General features: G+C 39.7%; 1 protein-coding gene across 2 annotated transcripts in view; it reads right to left on the reverse strand.

The window, feature by feature from the left end:
* nkain2 (sodium/potassium transporting ATPase interacting 2) overlaps window positions 1-21,489 on the reverse strand; it is a 314,135-nt gene that overhangs the window by 183,357 nt on the left and 109,289 nt on the right. For both annotated transcript variants that reach the window (XM_056445621.1, XM_056445622.1), the window contains exons 2-3: window positions 15,843-15,980; window positions 8,028-8,108 (exon numbers count right to left, since the gene is read on the reverse strand). In XM_056445621.1, the coding sequence (XP_056301596.1) occupies window positions 8,028-8,108; window positions 15,843-15,980 (219 nt within the window). The remainder of the gene's footprint in view (window positions 1-8,027; window positions 8,109-15,842; window positions 15,981-21,489) is intronic.

Consider the following 21,489-nt stretch of genomic DNA (forward strand, 5'->3'; position numbering starts at 1 on the left):
ATATACACACACATACATATACATATATATACATTAACATATATACATACATATACATATACATACATACACATATATACATACATACACATACATACATACATACATACATACATACATACATACATACATACATACATACATACATACATACATACATACATACATACATACATACATACATACATACATACATACATACATACATACATACATACATACATTCATACATACATACATACATACATTCATACATACATACATACATATATATATATATACACACACATAACTGAGCAGCCCTAGCTGGTTCTCAAAAAAAGCATTGTACAAGCAAGTTCAGTTCTTGACATTTATGTTCACCATTTGCTCCAGTGCACTGACTGACAGTGTCTCGCAGCTCACAACCAAATCTCTGACGCATGATGTAAAATGCATTTGTAGTGTTCCTTTTACAATGTATTTATTCATTTTTGGAAGCTTTTGGAATGGTGTTGGCTACTACCCAACACCATTCTACACCATGGAAGATCCAGCATAAAATGTAAAACTACTCCAATAGTGTTCATCCGACAAAAAATTCTTGAGGGTGAATAAATGATTTGGTAATTTAAATGTTTGGGTGAACTATTCCATTAGACAACATAGGTCTGTGATTGATATGAAGCAATAAAATGGAGATTCATACTTACAGTAGGCATCTCCTAGACAACATGCAACTTTTGTTTTTGCATTTTAGACTCAGTTTAATATGTTGAAAGCCTATTTATTGTCACCACATATTTGATAATACATAATCCAATCATATTGAGCTTGTTTTGGGCTTGTTTTTGAAGACACGCCTGCTTCTTTGTCTTGGGAGAGTTGGCAGCAGTGCAGAAAGTTAAATGTCCATGAAACAGTAGAAAAGTGAGGGAGAACTGAGCGTTTGTTTGGCAACATCTCTATTGGAATCTACTGTGATGGGAGTCTCCCGCGAGGAGCCATATTTGTGAGTGGCTGCGGCACATTTCAAATCAGTCACTGTCAGTAGAGGTTCCATCTGTTTTCCATTCTATTCTATTCTCACACACCAGACACTGGCCTTGCGATATGGTCACCGGATTTAATGAACAATACCCCATGAATTATTCCACTGGACTACACTTGGTTTCATTCGATAAACCCTCACTCACATCTCTCTCCCAGTCGATTTTCGCTTTAAAACAAGGCATTTTCCTCCCTTTCTCACTTATAATCCCTATGAAACCATGCCATTCCTTTCTAAACCAAAACTCAAGGAGCGACTGAAAAATATCGATGCAGAAAGGAGAAACATATTAATCCTGCTCGCCCAAAAAAGACCTGAAATAAAATTAACAAGGAGTCCAACCCAGAGTGCGAATAAAACATTGACAATCAAAGGGGTCAGCTTTTTCGGTAATGTTTTTATTTTGTGAAATACATGCTTCAGTGAATCAAATTACATTACATCTATTTCATTAACGCAACATATTTAATTGATCAGTGTTTTGTGGAATAGTTTGTGTATTCTGTCCTACAATATCCTGTGATAAGCCATTTCAGAGGTAACTGTAGGTCAAAATACACATCTAACACATCTAATTTTACTTTACATTTAGGCTATATGTAGAAACAAACAACTATTTTATAAGCAAAGTGTTTTGTGAACACTTACCATGTCTATCGGCTTGTATTAATTGATTATTAATTAAGCATTCACAATGGTATAATTCATTATAGGGGTGGTCAAATGTATATTTATATTTTCTATTATTTAATAAGTAACATTAGTATTTAAGAAAGCAAACTATTTCTTACTATTTAGATTACTGACCCCCCCCTTACATGTCGTTTTCACATCCTTTAAGGGGGATCAAGCATTAATTAGGAGGTCAATGCCCCCCTAAACCCCCCTGTAATTCGCACCCTGCTCCAACCTATAATAATTCTCTTTTCTATCCAAATCTTGTAAGCCATGGCTTCACTAATAAAAAAAAACCTTGATGTGTGACACATCAGAACCTGATGGCGTGAGAGGCTATAACAGAGAAATGATAGCTGAAACCGGTGATCCGTCTGACATCTTTGACACCGTAGCTTGCAAAGCACCAACAGATCTAAAGTGAAACGTTCATTCTGTCATCCGAGATGCTTGATAAGATTGCACGTTAATGACATATCTACTAGAAGACCAGATTCACTGCCAAACATTTCTAGGTGATTTTAAGATTAAAGGATCAATCTCAATTACGGATCTGTGCCGGAGGAAAGAAGTGCAGACATTTGCCATAGTGTTTTTTTAGCATTGGTGATACGCTACATCATTTCTATCCTTACACCTCAATAAACTTGCCTCACAAATCTTATGACTGATGACTAGAGCCAGACAGAACCTATGGACGTTTGTTGCTATTTCTGCACAGAATATTGTAAAAAATCTGCAGATTGATGCGGAATGATTTTGAGTGTATCATAACTAAAAACTTAATGTGTTAAATAAAAAATAATACATTTTTTACTTTTATTTAAGGTTTACAATGCAAATCCTATTAGATCAATTTATTTGGTAAACAAAACAAGTCTCTCATAGAATACATCTACCATATATCTACAATAAGACAGAAATTATTACATGAAAGTAAATTATATGAACATTTTCATATTAGTCAGTAATATTAGTTAAATTAAATAAAAAGTGAATAAATATAAATGTACACACATTTACTCACAACTAAATAAATAGACTCAATGATGGGCTGAAAATCTGCGAATTTCAGTGCGCACAGATTCAGTGTGGGCCTACCGATGACAAGGGCTTGACATGAACTTTTTCCAATCACCAGCATCTGTGACTAGTAGTTTTCTAACATTACTAGCCACAATTTTGCGCAATTTATGTGTAAATTTGACAATGGCATGCTAAAATTACTTGATTTAGATTGTGTTATTTGACTTTTTTGTGTGTTGTGTATGATCTTGCTCAATGAGCATAAGCAAATGTGTTGTGGTTTCAGTGTCGCATTGGCAATTAGTTCTTATTTCACATGACTTTTCAGGACTCAACATTAAAGGACAAATTTTTCTCTGGCCACACCAAAAATAAATAAACAAATAACCAATTATTTCTTAGCTACACATTTTAACTAATTTAAAAAAATTAAAAACAAGCTAAATCTTGCTGTATACGTGCACCTTTTTTAACATAATCTTTCTTTTAAAAAGACATTTTAAAAATAACTATTGTCATGTAAACTATGCACATAGTCTGTCCTGGCTAAAGGTCCCAGACCACCATTTAACTACACGTAAATGGAGAGTAAATCTCCTATTAAAGCAATGTAATTGTAAAAAATTATAATAAAAGCATAAAAAAACTAAATAACTGTAAGCAAAAGAAAGCAGGTGACAAACGTACCGTTGGTTTAGGTAGATGAAAGTGAAGAGCGGGGGAGGGATGGGGGTTAAGGTGTCGTGTTTTGGAGGGGGGGGGGCTTGTGGCAGATGTTGTTGACAAAAGTGTAGAGCGGGGGCGGGTGGGGGCAATGTTGGGGGTAAGGGTAGGGCATCACGAATGAAAGTGCAGACCAGGAGGGGATGGGTTTGGGTGGTTGGTATCACGGACGAAAGTGAAGAGCGGGGGAGGGGTGGGGGTTAAGGTGTCGTGTTTTGGAGGGGGGGGGCTTGTGGCAGATGTTGTTGACAAAAGTGTAGAGCGGGGGCGGGTGGGGGCAATGTTGGGGGTAAGGGTAGGGCATCACGAATGAAAGTGCAGACCAGGAGGGGATGGGTTTGGGTGGCTGGTATCACGGACGAAAGTGAAGAGCGGGGGAGGGGTGGGGGTTAGGGGTTAGTTTTGGGGGAACACATGTCACGGACAAAAGTGGAGACCTTGTGGGGGGGATAAGGTGTCGCAGACAAAAGTGAAGACCGGGGGGGGGGGGGAAGGGGGTTGGTTTGGGGGGCTTGTGTCGCAGACGGAGTTGAAGAACAAAGGGATATGGTGTCACGGATGAAAGTGAAAATGGGGGTGGGTAGTGGTTTGTTGATGTCGTGGACTAAAGTGAAAACCAGAGCCGGGGGGGGGGGGGGGGGGGGTCGTTGGAGCCCCTAATAATAAGGGCACCAAAACTGTGTGGGCCCTTAGAATCATCCTAACTTGGGTTGGCGGGGGTTTATGTCAAGCCCTGCCAATGACGTAATACAAACAACATGAAAGCATGGTATAGCTCTCATATCCTTTGAAGGCCTGCAATTATGGACTGTCGCCACATGAGCAGTGAAGTGCCTATTTAAAAAGCTTGCAGTGAGTATTACATGGAATCGAAATAAAAGTAGGGGTCTCTCATCAGCTGAGGTGGAGATGTGGGAGCTTTCAGGATAAAGATGTAAAACGTATAAAGAGCTTCGTGGAACTGGTAATCAGTTTTCATGGCTGGTTTGCCATTTAATTGGGTACAGTATTTGACATTTTAATTACATATTTGCTCACTATTTCCACACACAGGCAGGTCTATTTAATAAACTGTTAGCTGAAAGGAAATAGGCAAAGCTGGGAAAATAAGGGGGAAGAAAATAAAGATGTATATGCAGTTGCTAAGGTGTTCTGAGTGTCGCTATGGGATTCTGAGTAGTTGCTAAGATGCTATACCGGGTTGCTCTGAATGGTTGTTAATCTGTTATGCATTTGTTGTGCTGTTAGAGTCTGTGTTACCATGCTGTTGCTAGGGTGAACAGATTTGTGTTATTAGTGTTGATATGCAGTTGCTGGTGTGTTATGAGTGAGAGCCAATGCGTTACTTTGCTGTTGCTGGGGTGATCTGAGTGGCTGTGTCACAGTGTTGCTATGCGGTTGCTAGGGTGATCAGATTTGTGTTATTAGTGTTGATATGTAGTTGCTGGGGTGTTATGTGTGAGAGTCAATGTGTTACTGTGCTGTTGCCGGGGTGTTCTGGGTGGTTGTGTCACTGTCTGTCTATGCGGTTGCTAGGGTGATCAGATTTGGGTTATTAGTGTTGATTTGCAGTTGCTGGCGTGTTATGAGTGAGAACCAATGTGTTACTATGCTGTTGCTGGGGTGTTCTGAGTGGTTGTGTCACAGTGTTGTCATGCGGTTGCTAAGGTGATCAGATTTGTGTTATTAGTGTTGATAATCAGTTGGTGGCATGTTATGAGTGAAGGTCAATGTTACCATGCTGTTGCTGGGGTGTTTTGTGTGGTTGTGTAATAGTGTTGTTATGTGGTTGCTAGGGTGATCTAATTTGTTTTATTTGTGTTGCCATGCAGTTGCTGGGTTGTTACGAGTGCCAGTCAATGTGTTACCATGTTGTTGCTGGGGTGTTTTGAGTGGTTGTGTCACTGTGTTGCTATGCAGTAGCTGCTGTGTTATGAGTAAGAGTCAACGTGTTACCATGCTGTTGCTACTGTACCATGTATTGTTACTGTATGTGGTTTTTAGGGTGATCTGAGTTGTTTTATTGCAGTTGATACACAGTTGTCGGAGTGTTATGAGTGATAGTCGATGTGGTGTTGCTGGGGTGTTCTGAGTGGTTGTATCAATTCAATTCAATTCAATTCACCTTTATTTGTATAGCGCTTATACAATGTAGATTGTGTCAAAGCAGCTTCACATAAAAAAATCTGTGTTGTTATGTGGTTGCTAGGGTGATTGGATTTGTTTTATTTATGTTGATATGCTTTTGCTTGGTTGTTATGAGTCAAAGTCAGTGTGTTACTATGCTGTCGTTGGGGTGATCTGAGTATTTGTGTTACAATGTTGCTATGCAGTTACTAGGGGGATTTGAGTAAGAGTCAATGTGTTACCATGTTGTTGCTGGGGTGTTCTGAGTGGTTGTCACAGTGTTATTACTGTATGTGGTTTCTAGGATGATCTGAGTTGTTTTATTTGTGATGCTATGCAGTTGCTGGGGTGTTATGAGTGAGAGTCAATGGGCTGTTGCTGGGGTGTTATGAGTGGTTGTGTCAGTGTTGTTATGCGGTTGCTAGGGTGATCAGATTTGGTTTATTTATGTTGATGTGCATTTGCTGGAGTGTTATGAGTGAGAGTCAAAGTGCTAACATGCTGTTGCTAGGGTGTTCTGAGTTTTTGTGTCACAGTGTTGCTATGCAGTTGCTAGGGTGATTTGAGTTGTTTTATTTTGTTGTCATGCAGTTGCTGGGGTGTTATGAAAGTCAATGTTATTATGCTGTTGCTGGGGTGTTCTGATTAGTTTTGTCACAGTGTTGTTATGCGGTTGTGGGGGTGATTCGAGTTGTTTTATTTGTGTTGCAATACAGTTGCTGGGGTGTTATGAAAGTCAATATGTTACCATGCTGTTGGCTGGGTTAATATGATTTGTTGTGTCACAGTGATGTTATGCGGTTAATGGGGCGGTCTTAGTTGTTTTATTTGTGTTGCTTTGCAGTTGCTGAGGTTTTCTGATGGGTTTTGCCTGTATTGTTCCAGTATGTGGTTACTGGTGTGGCTCCTGAGTGGTTGTTAATCGGTTGTTAATGTGCTGCTAATCTGTTGCAGTGGTGTTCTGCAGTTGTTAATGTGATGTTCTGTAGTTGCTCTGAGTGGTGTCAGTGTTTTGCCATGCAACTTGCTGGGTTGGTCCGAGTGGTCATCAGTGTGTTGCTATGCAGTTGCTGGCTTACTGTTAAGAGATGGTCTTTGCTTTGCTACTTGCAGTTCTTAAAGTCTACTGAGTCATTGTAAGTGTATTGTCTTCAGTTAACGTAAGAATGTGAGTGGCTGTTAATGCATTACTGTGTTATTGCTGTGGTGTTCTGAATGTGTTATCATGGAGCTTCTGGGGCGTTCTGAGTGGTTGTTAATGCATTAATATGTGGTTCCTGGGGTGTTTTGAATGGCTATCACTGTGTTGTTACGGGGTTTCTGAGTTGTTCTTAGTATTTTTTATTTCTTTGCTGTACAGTTGCTGAGTTGTTCTAAATGACGATTATTACATTGCTATGCAGGTTCTAAAGTGTTGTGAGTGGTTGTAAATGTATTGCTATGTAGTTTCCGGGGATGTTCGCAGTAGTTGCTAAGTTACTATCTTTCAAAAACAGCTGGGCACAGTGCAACATGATGGATGTAAATCCAGTGCTCTTGAGACGTATTTTTAAAGTTAACACACCATTTTAAAAACCCAACAATCAAGAGACAGGCACATGCAGGGCTTAATTTGTTCTGAAACAAGCCGGATCCGGCACCTCTGAAATCTGATCCGGTTCCTCAGTTTACCTATCCCCCTCTTCACATGCACCCCCGCTCCGCCACGCCATTTAACTTCTTATGCGACTCCCCAACTCTCTTCACTTTCGCCCGCGACACGACCGCCCCTCTCCCCCTCGCTCTTCACTATCATCCACGACACTACCGCCCACCCCCCCTCTTTACTTTCGTTTACCACACTCGAACCCCTGCCTTTAGTTTTGTCCTTAACATCACCCCCCCCCCCCCTTCACTTTCATCCGCTACACCTCTCCCTCCTCTGGTAACATGCCGGATCCATTACCCCAATCTGTTCCAGGACCTCGCAATTAACAAATGAAGCACTGGGCACAAGCACAAATAGGATGCCCACTTAAATGTACATGAGTGAGATGACCACTGTAGTAACTGAAGAACCACTGCTTAGAATCAAATGCAGTATCAAATCAATTATGTTACAGAATAAATAAAAAACAATATATAATCTAGTCAGTCTCAATATTAAAGCAATCAGCAATTGAAAGACCAGTCAAACAGATTCTAAAATCTGAAAACTCTTCATTCTGGCACCGCTTACAGCTCTAAACAAGATTTAACACATGGCTGTGGCACAAACACTGTCAAAAATATCAGCAAATCCCTTCCCTGACCTTACTACTAATGTAAGTTGATGATCTACAACATATTTATTAAGAAGTCACAGTAAAAAAAGAGTAAATAAGACCAAGTAAATGCTTAGCCGCACACAGGAAACATTGGTAGAGGCATTATACACTGCGAAATGAAATGCAAAATCAGATGTTACCTTTGAAAGGTCGCCCACTTCCAAATAGAAACAGATGATGAAGACGTTCCAGGCGACCCAGAGCACCAACCAGACTGCATACTGTGAAAAAGACAGGAAGAGGGTGTTTGAAAGACTTGTTTTAACCCCAAACCCCCAATAACCAAATTCACATTTCCATTTGCATGATTAATTGCCCGCAAAAAGCGTAAGTGGGAGATTGTCTTTGTAATTAATTTTCTGATGTGTGTTCCTTAAAACATTCTGCCTCCACAAATCTGGAATCTGCCAAAGAAGCAATAGAGGCAGACGATGCATTTCGCAGAGGAAGCAGGAACTCTGCGTGGGAGTTTGTGAGGGTGGCTCGCTCCCCAGTTCACGAGTTAATGCTTATCGAAATAGCGGGATGTGATTATAAAACAATGAAACAGATTCCCCAGGAAAACCATAACCGGCGCAAGGGGGTGTCTGGGAAAATGAAGCAAATTTTGGCTAAACAAACACAGGTCTCATCCTGTTTCACATCATTTGGGAAATTCAGCAAACTGCCATTATGCTAAACGAATTTGTTCAAAAGAAGGACGGATGTAGCGCGGTTTGCTGAATTCACTTATGAGCATTAGCAGCTCGTAGCATGTTTTCACTGATTAAAATGTAAGAACTCCGAGGTCTGTTAGGCAGGCAGTGATCTTTAGATAAAATAACACTTATCTGATCCAATTCAAAGTGAGACAGGTGAGTGCAAATGAAATACTGAGCACGGGGAAATGCAAAATCAATTTGAATTACCTGATGGGACTTGAGCGGAAAAACGCGGCCTTTAGCACTTGAAAATGAGCAGTTAGCGACATGCATTTTGAGTAGCTCCCCAAAAGTGGCTCTAATAGACAGATCAATATGGACTTAGCTTTGATAAAAAATGAGCATGTGCAAAGACACTGCAACCTCTCTGTACAAATGTACTAGCTCGCTGGGTTGTGAACTATAACATCTAAATGAAAATGCCTGTTTTGGGCAGTTTGCGCCAGTGCAATACCTCTTTTTTCTTTCATATGCAAATGGTTATAGATTGCTTCAAAAGAATCATGCAACAAGATTTACCAAGTAGGGCTGGGCGATTTGGCCTAAAATCAAAATCTTGATTAATTAAATATTTTAACTCGATTACGATTAATTAATGATACTTTTATATATTTATATATATATATATATATATATATATATATATATATATATATATATATATATATATATATATATATATATATATACATATATATACCACATATGTACAGTTGAAGTCAGAATTATTAGCCCCCCTCTACATTTTTTTTCCTTTTAAAAATATTTCCTAAATGATTTTTAACAGAGCAAGGAAGTTCACAGTAGCATGATAATATTTTTTCTTCTGGAGAAAGTCTTATTTGTATTATTTCGGCTATAATAAAAGCAGTTTTAATTTTTTAAAAAAACTATTTTAAAGACAAAATTATTAGCCCGTTTAAGCCAGATTTATTTTTCGAAAGTCTACAGAACAAACCATCGTTATACAATAACTTGCCTAATTACCCTCTCTTGCCTAGTTAACCTAATTAACCTAGTTAAAGGGGTGGTCCAGAATGTAATTTTAAGGCTTGGTTGTGTTAATAAGATGCAAAGCAATGTGTGCTCATGTTTCACTTAAAGGAAATCATGTTATTTTTTCATAAATCTCCCTTTGATTATACACAGCTACTCAGCTAATATAAAAACGACTGTCATATTTTCTAGTTCCTCTAAAAGGCCCGCCCTCAAGTGACTCTGACTGGTCATGTGTCATAATGTGCTGTGATTCGCAGATCGGCTCCACGTCACGCCCGTACAAGCACACGCATTTTGTGTAATCAGTCAGTCAACCTCATGCTCCCTCTCTAAAATAACATCTGACAAGTGTCTGTAACAAGTGAAAATGGGGTGCGGCTCCTTTAAGAGTGCGTGTGTGGGCCATTGTGTGAGTGTTTATGTGTGTGCGTGTGTATACTATGATCTGTAGACCAGTGTAACACGAGAAGCGCATGTTAGCGGGACCGAAGTTTATTTTTATTTTTCTCTGATGCTCGGACTATTTTCTGTAATTTACAGTGACGCTGCTGACAGAAGAATAAAGCACAAGATGTGGGATGTGACCTGTGTGAGTCTTAATTTATTTTTCTGCTGCTACACGAGTTAGGCGAGCTCTCCTGTATTTTTTAACTCAACGCGTTACATGACATCTTTCACATATATTCAGAATATGCCTATGTAAGTAACATGAATCGTTCACATATCTTTTGTGAGTTCATTATATGAGATGTAGAATGAGGGAAAGCCGCCTTTAGAGAAACATTGCAGTCGCACACACATAGAGAAGCTGCAAGTGCTGGTCAAGTGTGTGTGTGTGTTTACCGCAGTTTGACTGATAAATATGAATTTATAGCTAAATCGTTAGCGATGGCAAACAGCATTTCCTGTTGTTTACATCCTTGCTACACCATTCTGTTAACACTAGACACTGTACATGTCATGATCAATTTTAACAAATAAAAACACTTACAGGTCATGGCTCAGAGTTCACAGCGTCTGCTTGTTGCACTAGCTGGTCCATCTTTGAGGAGATTTTAACCGAATCCAGCACTGAACTGGGAGAGATTTTGAAAGCTGTGTTTTGTCAAATCATGCTTGCTATGTATTTTATAAATCTCTGGAACATAATTAATATTGAACTGTACGCACTTCTGTCTTTGTGTCGTGTCCTTTGGAAGCCCAAATACAGAAACAGAAGAAGCTCTGTGGAAATAGCAGGATGGCATTTTATCCCTCTGCTTTAACGTTACAGGAAGTTTTTTTGTAGTTCCCAAAATTCGTTCATTGTAGGCTTTGCTAAGCTAACTCTAGAAAAACCAAGCTCTCCCTTTGCATTGAACTTTGAGCATTTTACATTCAGAGATGCCGTTTTTGTTCACACAGCCACATTACACATCAACTACAGTTTAAAATATGATATCGTAGTAGACCACCCCTTTAAAAACAGTCATTTGTACTAGTTTGTTTATTAGCTAATCTTATTTATTATTAACTATCACTTTTAAGTTTTACATTAGAAATATTTGCAATATGTCAATATGATCTTCAACAAATCTGGGCATCATTGCAACAGTCTATTGAGGCTGACCTGGTATGAAAGGGCTGACCCAATTGGATGTTGTCAGCGTAGTTTCTTTTATTTAAAGATATGCAGTTGTAAGCGCAAGCAACAGTGAGCGCCTCAGGCCAAGGGCAAAGATCAACACATTATGCTTCTCTTGTAACAACAGTGTGGTTTATGTTTCTCCTGCCTTCAACACTGCGCAGTATAAGAAGAAGCCTCCTCCACATGTTAAAGCAGGAGGGGTTCTAGACGGAGCGATTGACTTCAATTAATTCTCCTAATCCTGCTTGATATCTCTAACACGCATCGGTGGTTGATCCGTAGGGAGGAGGTTACGAACGTGCTTTCGACAAGGGCTGTTTCGGGCCTAACCTTTCTCTCACAAAGTTGTGCGAGCAAGCGGAGCGCAACAGACCGTTGAGACTCAGAGACGGAAGGAATTTTGCCATCTTGAAATCTGACATGTTGTCAGGACATTAGATACAGAAGATGCGGGCATGTAGTGGAACCTCATTTGGCCCTTTGCCAGCCACTGGAACGTGCCAAGTTGAATTAGAATAAAAATTTATCTGGCCTGACAGCATCCCCAGAACGGATATAAGCAAGAGTAATGTTCAAATGTGAGCAATTTATCTCTGTAGGAGGCTCCCTCTCCATCTTTGTTGCCGGTCACTGCTCTGAGTCTGAAAAATCGAGCATTGTTTATTCCAAAGGGAGACACATAACACTAAAAAAGCAATCTGCTTCATCTCGACTTTGGGTCTGAGCAGTATTTGAGGCAATGACCCAATCTGTCAGTACATTGATATTTCTCTGTTATGCTAGGCAGGGTGTTGAATGTCCATTGTACCCGACCGGAGAGAAAAGCTGTCACAACAAGAGGTTTGATCTCCTCCATGCTGAATGTCGCGAATAGCAACTGTTTCTTCCAAAACCACATAACTTGTTCGATGGACTGGACAAAAATTTAGATCATGCATAAAACTGTCACTTTATTCATTGGACGCAGAAGCTGATGCACTTTTCCTCCATAGTTCAAGCGAATATCAGTAACACAATCAATGAGACCATCCACAAATTAAGCAATTGAGTTTCTTAAGCAAAGTTGTTTAACTATAGACCGCACATAAACATCCTGACCAATTATGTAACATAGTTAGGAGTTCACACTTCACTGATGACTGATAAGTAAAAGCATGTTTGTCCCTCAGAAGATTCTTGAGCCCGGGGCTCTCTCCTTTATATCGGGATAAATGACAGTCTGAGCTCAGGTAGGTATCGAGAGCTCCCCTGTATTTAGCTAAGAAAGAGGGGAAGAAGTCAGGGTGGATGGGGATATTTTTCTTCTTCAAGATGAAGATGACTAAGGTAAGGAAATCGGGCTATTTATATGTTTTTGAATCAATTTGATTGGCATATCATGTGATAGCTAATGCGGGACCAGCCGTGGTCAATCATAAGCATGTGATCCTCTTGAAATTAGTTATAAATAAAAACTTCACTTAAATTTTTAGCTCTTAGTTTAAAAAAGCTGGGTCTGGCTAGGAGGCCATCTTAGGGTCTACTCACACTTGGCACAGTTGCCTTAAACACGATTGTGCCCTCTCCCATCTACCCCGATGGCCTGCACTCACACTGTATTTTATCTTTCGAGCCCAGGCTACATTATCGATGACACAACTGTTCAGTTAGAAAGAGAAGCGCTCTCCCTCATTGAAATTCAGATTGCTTTAGTTACAGTAAGTCAAGTCGAGTTTTATTGTCATTCCTCTATATGTGTGGACATACAGAGGACCGAAATGTCATGTCTTGCAAGACAACAGTGGTACATAAATTAATCATAAATACAAACACAACACTGGACATAACAGTTATTAAAATAAATAAATATTAAAAACCTATGCATAACTACCATATACTATAAGATACATAACTTTACACATAAGACAAGCTATACAAGTACTTTTACATGAGACGGAACAATGTTGTGCAGGATATTGTGCAAGAGAGGTATTAAAGGTGAATATTGTGCAAAAGAGGTATTTAATGTTTAATAATGTGCAAGAGCTACTTAAGGTTGGAGCAATCAGTGCAACATGATTGTGGTACATTTATAGTAAACTATTATAGTAATAGTGAGATCTTAGAGGGTGGGAGGGGTCTGGGGAGGGGGGGGGGGGGGGGGGGATGACTGTAGTTAAGGGCTCTAACAGCCTGTGGAAAGAAGTAGTCTAGCCGAGCAGACGAGTATATGGTTTTGTACATTATATGGTTTTGCACATTATACAGTATATGGTTTTATTTTATTTTGAGTCATTTGGGATAAGACACAGTCTAATCTTTTGCTGAACAGATCCAGTGCTTTTGATGCTTATACATTTTCATAAAAGCAGCAGCTGACGTGCAGTGAGGGGTTTGTATCGTTGATAACTTTGACAGTTCGCATTCATAGAAAAGAATAATTAATAAATCCATATGAAACAGTCCCTTAAAAGTGACGTTGCGTCTACAACCGAACGGATCTGAACCACCTCTTCCAACCAGGCGAGGATAGACCAACCAAATTGTGCCTGGGTGCAGCACGGATCCCTCACACTTGTCAAACGAACCAGGAAATGGGGGTCAAACAGGACACCCTTAAAATAGAAAAGGGACCATTCACACAATGCATCTTTTGCGAGGGCTCAAGTTCATTACTTCAAATAGAGAACTTTTCAGAATGCCACAATCACACAGTGTCACTTGACATGAAGCAACTCTCAGATTAACACTTTATACATTTCAGTGATATTGGCAGACTAATCACCTCAGACAATTGCAGAACACACAAACAATGTGATGCTTTTTAATTTTCTTAATAAATAAAGCCAGAGCTGCAGCAATGGTTGAACCAAGGAGGAACAATGATTTTTTGTTGTCCAGGCCACTGGACAAAAAACAGGTACACTGGACCAGTTCTATACCCTTACCAGGGTGCTCGAGGGTTCATGGGAGTATGCCCAACCAGTCCACATGTGTTTTGTGGACTTGGAGAAGGCATTCGATCGTGTCCCTCGTGGCAATCTGTGGGGGTGCTCAGGGAGTATGGGGTCAGAGGCGCTATGTTATGGGCCGTCTCGTCCCTGTATGAACAGAGTAGGAGTTTGGTTCGCATTGCCGGCAATAAGTCAGACTTGTTTCCAGTGCAAGATGGACTCTGGGAGGGCTGCCCTTTGTCACTAATTCTGTTTATAATTTATATGGACAGAATTTCAAAGCGCAGCGTTGAGCTGGAGGGGGTCCGGTTCGGGGATCACGGGATTTCATCGCTGTTATTCTCAGATGATGTTGTTATGTTGCCTTCATTTAACATGGACCTTCAGCATGCACTGGGGCAGTTTGCTGTTGAGTGTGACGCAGCTTGGATGAGAATCAGCACCTCCAAGTCCCAGGCCATGGTGCTCCACCAGAAAAAGGTGGTTTGCCATCTCCAGGTTGGTGGAAAGGAGTTCAAGTATCTTTGGGTTTTGTTCCCGAGTGAGGGAAGGATTGAATGTGAAATTGACAGGCGGATTGGTGCAGTGGCAGCAGTAATGCTGTCGATTTACGGTTCCGTTGTGGTAAAGAAGGAGCTGAGCCGAAAGACAAAGCTCTCGATTTACCGGTCAATCTACATTCCTACTCTCATCTATGATCATGAGCTTTGGGTCATGACCGAAAGGACAAGATCTCGGATACAAGCGGCAAAAATGAGTTTCCTTCGCAGGGTGGTAGGGCGCACCCTTATAGATAGGGTGAGGAGCTCTGCCATCCGAGAGGAGCTCAGAGTAGAGCCGCTGCTCCTCCACATTGAGAGAAGACAGCTGAGGTGGCTCAGGCATCTTTTTCGAATGCCTCCTGGACGCCTACCTACGGAGGTGTTCCAGGCATATCCCACCAGGAGAAAGCCTCGGGGAAGACCCAGGACACACTGGAGAAACTATGTCTCTCGACTGGCATGGGAATGCCTTAAGATCCCCCCAGAGGAGCTGGAGAAAATTTCTGGGGAGAGGGAAGTCTGGAGTCCTCTCCTAAGGCTTCTGGCCCCGTGGCCCGGCCCCGGATAAGCAGACGAAAATGAGATGAGATATGCGAACAGATCCTAAGATCAGCAAGCCTGAAGAATTATTTTAGACTTTTTTTTTCAATAAATGTTCATGTTTTGGAAATGAAGTTAACCAAATTTGGACAAAAAAACATCAATCATGCTCAAAACTACAAACTTAAAACTAGCCTAAACTAGTTAGGTTTGTTTGTAACAAATTCTTTTATTTTAGAACAAAGTAAAGATTCAAGCCTGTCCATATGATGTAAAGCTTCTGCACAACACCATTCACATCCATTAAATATATATTTAGTATATTGCTGTGGAATTCCAAACCAAGGAGATTCCACTGTGGGTGAATTTAGCCAGGACTGAAACCAAACTGTCATTATGTCTCACTGCTCAATGCGGTTGCAAAATGTTAGGCCAAAAAGTCAGATAACCATGGAAAAAAATTGCTGCTTTATTGTTATGCTGCCTGGCTAGGACTCAGAGTAAGACAGTTTTATGACACCGGTGGTATTAATATAACAAAATGACAGCATAACATGCAGATGGAAAGAGAAAATATACCACAAACTGAATATGAAAGCATTTAGAAACTCACCCCAGTCACATATCGTGGTCTGAACTGTACTGTCCCAAAAAGACCTAGAATCACTGTGATGATGTGGATGAAGTTTGTAAGGATCGGAGCCCACTGGTATCCGAGAAAATCAAATATCTGTCGCTCCAAGATGCTGATCTAGAAGTGAAACAGGGAGGAAAAAAGGGAACAGAACATTAATCCGTGAGAATAGATGTGCTTTATATTACTTTCATGCATTTGCCAGAAGCTTTTATCCAAAGTGACTTCCATTACATTCAAGGTACGCATTTGCTTTGCTTGGGAATCAAACGTGTGACCTTGCTGTTGCTTGCACCGTGCTCTACTACTTGAGCTACAGCATAAAGATGCGTGAAGATTTCCATTATAAAGCAGCTTCAGGGGTCGCTTTATGACAGACACTGCTGTCAGCTGGAAGGCAGGGTGAGACGGTGGGCCGCAGGGCTACAAGTGAAAGCACAAGCGTCTACAATCTACATGCAGCCAGAGGAAAACCCCTGTCACACAGGCGATTAATTAGTACCGAGACGTGCCGCTCTCAGAGTCAAACCCCCAGCAATCCACAAAAAACAGAAATGACTAGGAAATTAAAGCTGGCAAGTCCAGCCTCGCAGCTCCGCGTGCTCCAATCTCAGCCACTGATTGGACATGACACTGATGTCAATACCACAAGCTATGGCACTTCCAAAAGCAGACCAGCACTGGGTCACGGTTTTATCCCCATGAGACAGCCTCAGAAAGCTAATGCTAATAGCACCCGCATCTCCAGCTGCATTCACCGGCAGGCATTTTACAACCTCGGATGTTCAAGGCCTTTTCTGGAAAGGGAACCAAACAAAAAAGAAAAGAAGAATCACGCCACTGAATCATGTGCATTGCTACGGGATGTAATGGAGGACATTAAAGCGCCAAATGTCAGGATGAAGGTTGAAAACGCAGCTGCTGAAAACATGAACGCCATTGTGACCTCAATAGATTCATTTAACAAACATCTACTCAAGTGAACATCAATAGAGGCTTCAGAGAGTTCAATAGAAGCATGAATATCAACTGACTTAGAGTTGTGGTGAGATGCTATGTAAGAGTGTTTGCTTTTGAACATTTTTCGCAGCAGCAGCAGCAGCAGGAAGACACTGTTTAACTCTGTAGTCCACTTAGTAGATAAAATCAATCAAATATGTTCCCACACAATTAGAGGGGAAAATAATAGATTTAGTTTGCAAAGATGATTCATTAAGATTTTAATTAAATAATTGTATAAATAAAAACACATAAATAAGTCAATAAAAACTAAGCATAAAATATAGTTTTAACTTTTTTGCATATTAGTTGCAAAAAATTGCATATTAGTTTAATATTCATTATTAAAATAAATATACTAATTGTCAGGATTCTGTCACTTCATTCCTGTTAATTCTTGTTTTGGTGGCGGGGTCCAGACACTAGGCCTGTCTTGTCTAGTATGTTGTGCTCAGCTCAAGTTTTCTCGAGTTGAGCACTCATATTTCCTGTCACTAGCTACATTTCCATTTACCAATTTTTATGTGCATTTTGCATATGCGCAATAAAAAAACGGTTGATGGGAACAGCAATTTTGAAAACGTGCATAAAAAACATGCGCATAACTGAGTAGGATAAACTTTTTATTTGATTAGAAAAGATGCGCATAAACTACAATGGAAACACTTTTTACTGAACAAAATTCCAGTATGCGCATTAAAAAGGTCTTGTGATTTTGTTACGAGATCATGTGATGGTAAAAATGTGTGAGAATGGACAAACCAGCAGGCTGAGCACATTGTAAAACATCTGAAATGTTGTTTTGGTCATTCTAAAACGCCTTAACCGTTTCAGTGTTAGTGTAATTATATTATTAATGACCTCCAGAATTAAGAGCGTCTGTACTCCGCGTCTCATGCCCTCAAATGCCACCGCCTGTTCAATGCATGTCAGAATTGTCTTCTGAGGTGCAAGTCATTTCTTAAATGAAGAAAAGATTCACGCAGCTTCTCTTGTAGCAGCAAATTCGTTTTTTTTCTGTTGATATTTGGCACCAGATAATCAGGAAGTGACAGTTTTGTTCGCTTTGACTGGTTGGATGGAAACACTGCGTTATTCACACATCTTTTATGCGATAATCCAGTTTTGCGCATTAATTTAATTCATATTCTTGGATGGAAACATAGCTATATGGCTGTCTTCGTCTTTGCATGAGCGCCGTCTTGGCCACACTCGGGATGTGTGCTCTCGTCCTGGTGTGTGTTGTTTGTTCGCACAGTGTTCGTTCTTAATGCTCCAGTCTAGTTGGTTTCGGTTCCAGTTGGTGCTGGGATCGGAGCATGTGTGTCGCATGTCTGAGTGCAAGGTAATTGTTTTCATTTATCGTGTGCTCGTGTCTTGTGTTCTGTTTGTGTTGGCATTGTGTAAGCACGTGGCTTCGTGTTTACAGTTTGGCCGCATGCTTTAGTGTTATGTTTCATATAATATGTGAATTATCTCATTGACTGCGTGTTCAAGTTCTGTTTTCTCGTGAGCACATGGCTTGTGTTGTCTCTTTGTGTCATGTGCTTTCCGGTCTATTGTCTAGTCCCACCCTCCTTGTTATCACATTATTAGTTTTTTCAGTTCACATGTTTGTTTGTTAATTCTTTCTCTTTTTAGCTCCCTCTTGTCTGCTGTCCTGTGGCAGTTCGTCATAAGTCGTATTGAGTCGTGTCCTGTTTTGCCCAGCCCTGATCCTTACCAGCCCTGCCTTGTCAAGTTTGTTTGTTTGTTAATGTTTTTCCCTTCGGGGTAGTTTTTGTTACCTTTTCGTAAATTTTTTTAAATAATTTATAAATATCCGTTTTAGTTCTGCAATTTAGTCCTCGTTTGAGCTGTAATCGGGCCATACGAGTTAGGCCCGACAGGGCCTGAGTCTGACAGAATTTGCCCGAGCCCAACAAGTACAATTTTAATGACTTTTTTTAAAGTCCAAACCAGTTTACAGCCTGACATTATTCAAATGTGCACATGCACACAGCTTTTTTGCCTTTTTTCAAGAATTAGTTGCTTATATGTGTTTTATTATAATGTATTTATAACAAATGTAGGCTATAGGCCACCTAGAAGTTGGAACAAAGAAATAAAATGTCCTCTGTAACATCGTAACATCTCAGCACCCTAAATAGGCCTAGGTACATACACTTAGCCTTTAAATTGGCCAACACACCAATAAAAATGAGACTTTCCTAACAAATCAAATCAAATAAATTCTAAATAATGACGGGTATTTGGCCATAATGAAATTAAGATAAGGCTCTGCGGTCTTTGTTTCACCACTTCTCTTCACAATCTGGCCTTAAGGCGACGGTGAAGCTAAATATTAAAAGAACAATGGCAATATTAGACTATATACTCAGACTACATTATGGATTTTTGATTTTTATTAATATATTTAGTTATAATTTGGAAATCCTTTACTCACCAAGATTAGGCTACATGTTTTTGTGGAGAACATTATTGAATCCACTGTAGATGGCTTTAACGTAGTCCTTCGCTCACTGATGGTGGATCCAGCAGCACTAAACACCCTTTCACTGCTGCTGCTACTGATCGGGATACATACTGATCTGGATATTTTTGGGTAGGACTGTTTGCTCATCTTCCACCAGCCAAGAACATCCATTTGATTTTCCAAGACAGTGGTTTCAATATAGCGAGTGACCTGCTGTACATTTTCCCACTCTGCAAAATTTGGTCTTTTTGACTTCTCTACCATCATTTGTTTCACCTTTGCAGGGATGGGTTTTAATGTTGTAACAAACGATTTGATTACTTTCTCGCGTTAATCGAAATGCATCACATGACTGTTGATTTACCGCGAAAACCAAAACGTAAACCCGAGCCTGTTTATGTGAAATTACGTTTAAAAAAAAAATCACAAAATTGACTCATTTCTTTGTAAAAAAAGGTTTATTTTCTTTACACATGCTACGCTATCAATTCACAACCTTATAAAAAAACAGTTATCCTTCTGATAGATATGAATAAAATCCTACAGTTTAGCTAGGAAATCTAAAGTGAATTCAGCAACTGCTCAGGTAGATTTAGTGATTCATATTCCAATATCGGAATATCAGATTGCATTTTATCTCATTGTATTAAAATATAATTAGTCATGGTGCTGTCCACTGAACAACTGTACAGGAAAACCTTCATAACTGAGCTCTTCATAATGGAGCAATACTTCATTCTATAAGTCTATCAACAACACACAAAACTCAGGAGTCTATTAATCTGTGCATCTTGTCCAGATCAGGCTAGTGATGCCCACTTTGTGACCCCTGATCTCCCAGAGGGACCTGTCTCCCTTTGTCTGGGCGTTTCCTTTGAGCTTCTGCTAGCATACATCTGGTGTTTTGCGCCTGCCCCAAACACTTAAGTCTTCCATCATAATGAAAGGTATTATGCTGACAAAACCAAGCAACACCAGCACACTTCACACGAGTCTCTTGATTAAGGACCGTCACAGCTCTGGGGCGCAGTTGAGATTAGCTTTGTGTCAGAACAAAAATGGTTCCCTTTCCAAGTGCCAACCACTCTTTTGTACCACAATAATATTTCGCCTTCCCATTCAGTTTTCAGTGACAGCTAATAATTCTACTAGATTTGGTGTGTTTTTATGAATCGTGACATGTGATTTCCCCCTGCACTTGCTCTTGTTTACTTTCGCTCTTCTCCATATTTCTTCCATGAAAAAAGAAGGATGAAAAGACGAAAGCGCTGCCATCTGTTTTCTTAAAGGAATAGTTCACAAATGAAAAAGTCTGTCATTGTTTACTCGCCCTCATCTCATTCCAAACACACTTTCTGTAAAACAAAAAGATGTTTGTGAGGAATTACACTGGTTGCTCTTTTCCATCCAATTACTGGAACTAAGGCTTTCAATCTTCTTATAAGCACACAAAGGCGGCATAAAACTCTCACTTCAGTGCGATTCATGCATTATTTCAAGTCTTGTGAAGTAACTCATTGTGAAATCTCTCTTTTGATTCTACTTTGATGAGAGAAGTAAGAGCAGAACAAGTTCACGAGAGAAGCATTTGTGAACAAATAAATTCTGAGTGTCAAATCTTTCCAATAGAGTTGGCAAATGATTCAGAAATTAGGATTTTAATTTTTTATTAATGAATCAGACTAAATAGGTTAAGTTCAACTCACTGACTGCATCCAGTCACAGCAAATGATTTGAATAAATCAATTATGAATCAAACTAAACTGATTTGAAGTTAATCTCACCGATTTTATTAAGTAACAGAAATTATCTGAATGTGTCAATCATGAATCAGACTAAACAAGTTCTTAAGTTCTACTCACTGACTCCAGTCATGGCAAATGATTTGAATGAGTCAATCATGAATCCAATTAAACAGATTCTTCAGTTCAACTAACTGATTTTATTAAGTAACAGCAAATGTTTTTCATGAATCGAACTAAACTTTCATGATCTAAATAAATCAATCGTAAATCAGACAAAAATTAAGTTCAACTTGCTGACTCATTTCAGTCATAGCAAATGATCTGACTGAATTAATCATGAATCAGACTACAGTTCTTAATTTCAACTCATTGCCTTGTTCTAGTCAGAGCAAATGATCTGACTGAA

This window comes from Danio aesculapii, chromosome 20 (genome assembly GCF_903798145.1).
Source record: "Danio aesculapii chromosome 20, fDanAes4.1, whole genome shotgun sequence".
NCBI classification, from domain to species: Eukaryota; Metazoa; Chordata; class Actinopteri; order Cypriniformes; family Danionidae; genus Danio; species Danio aesculapii.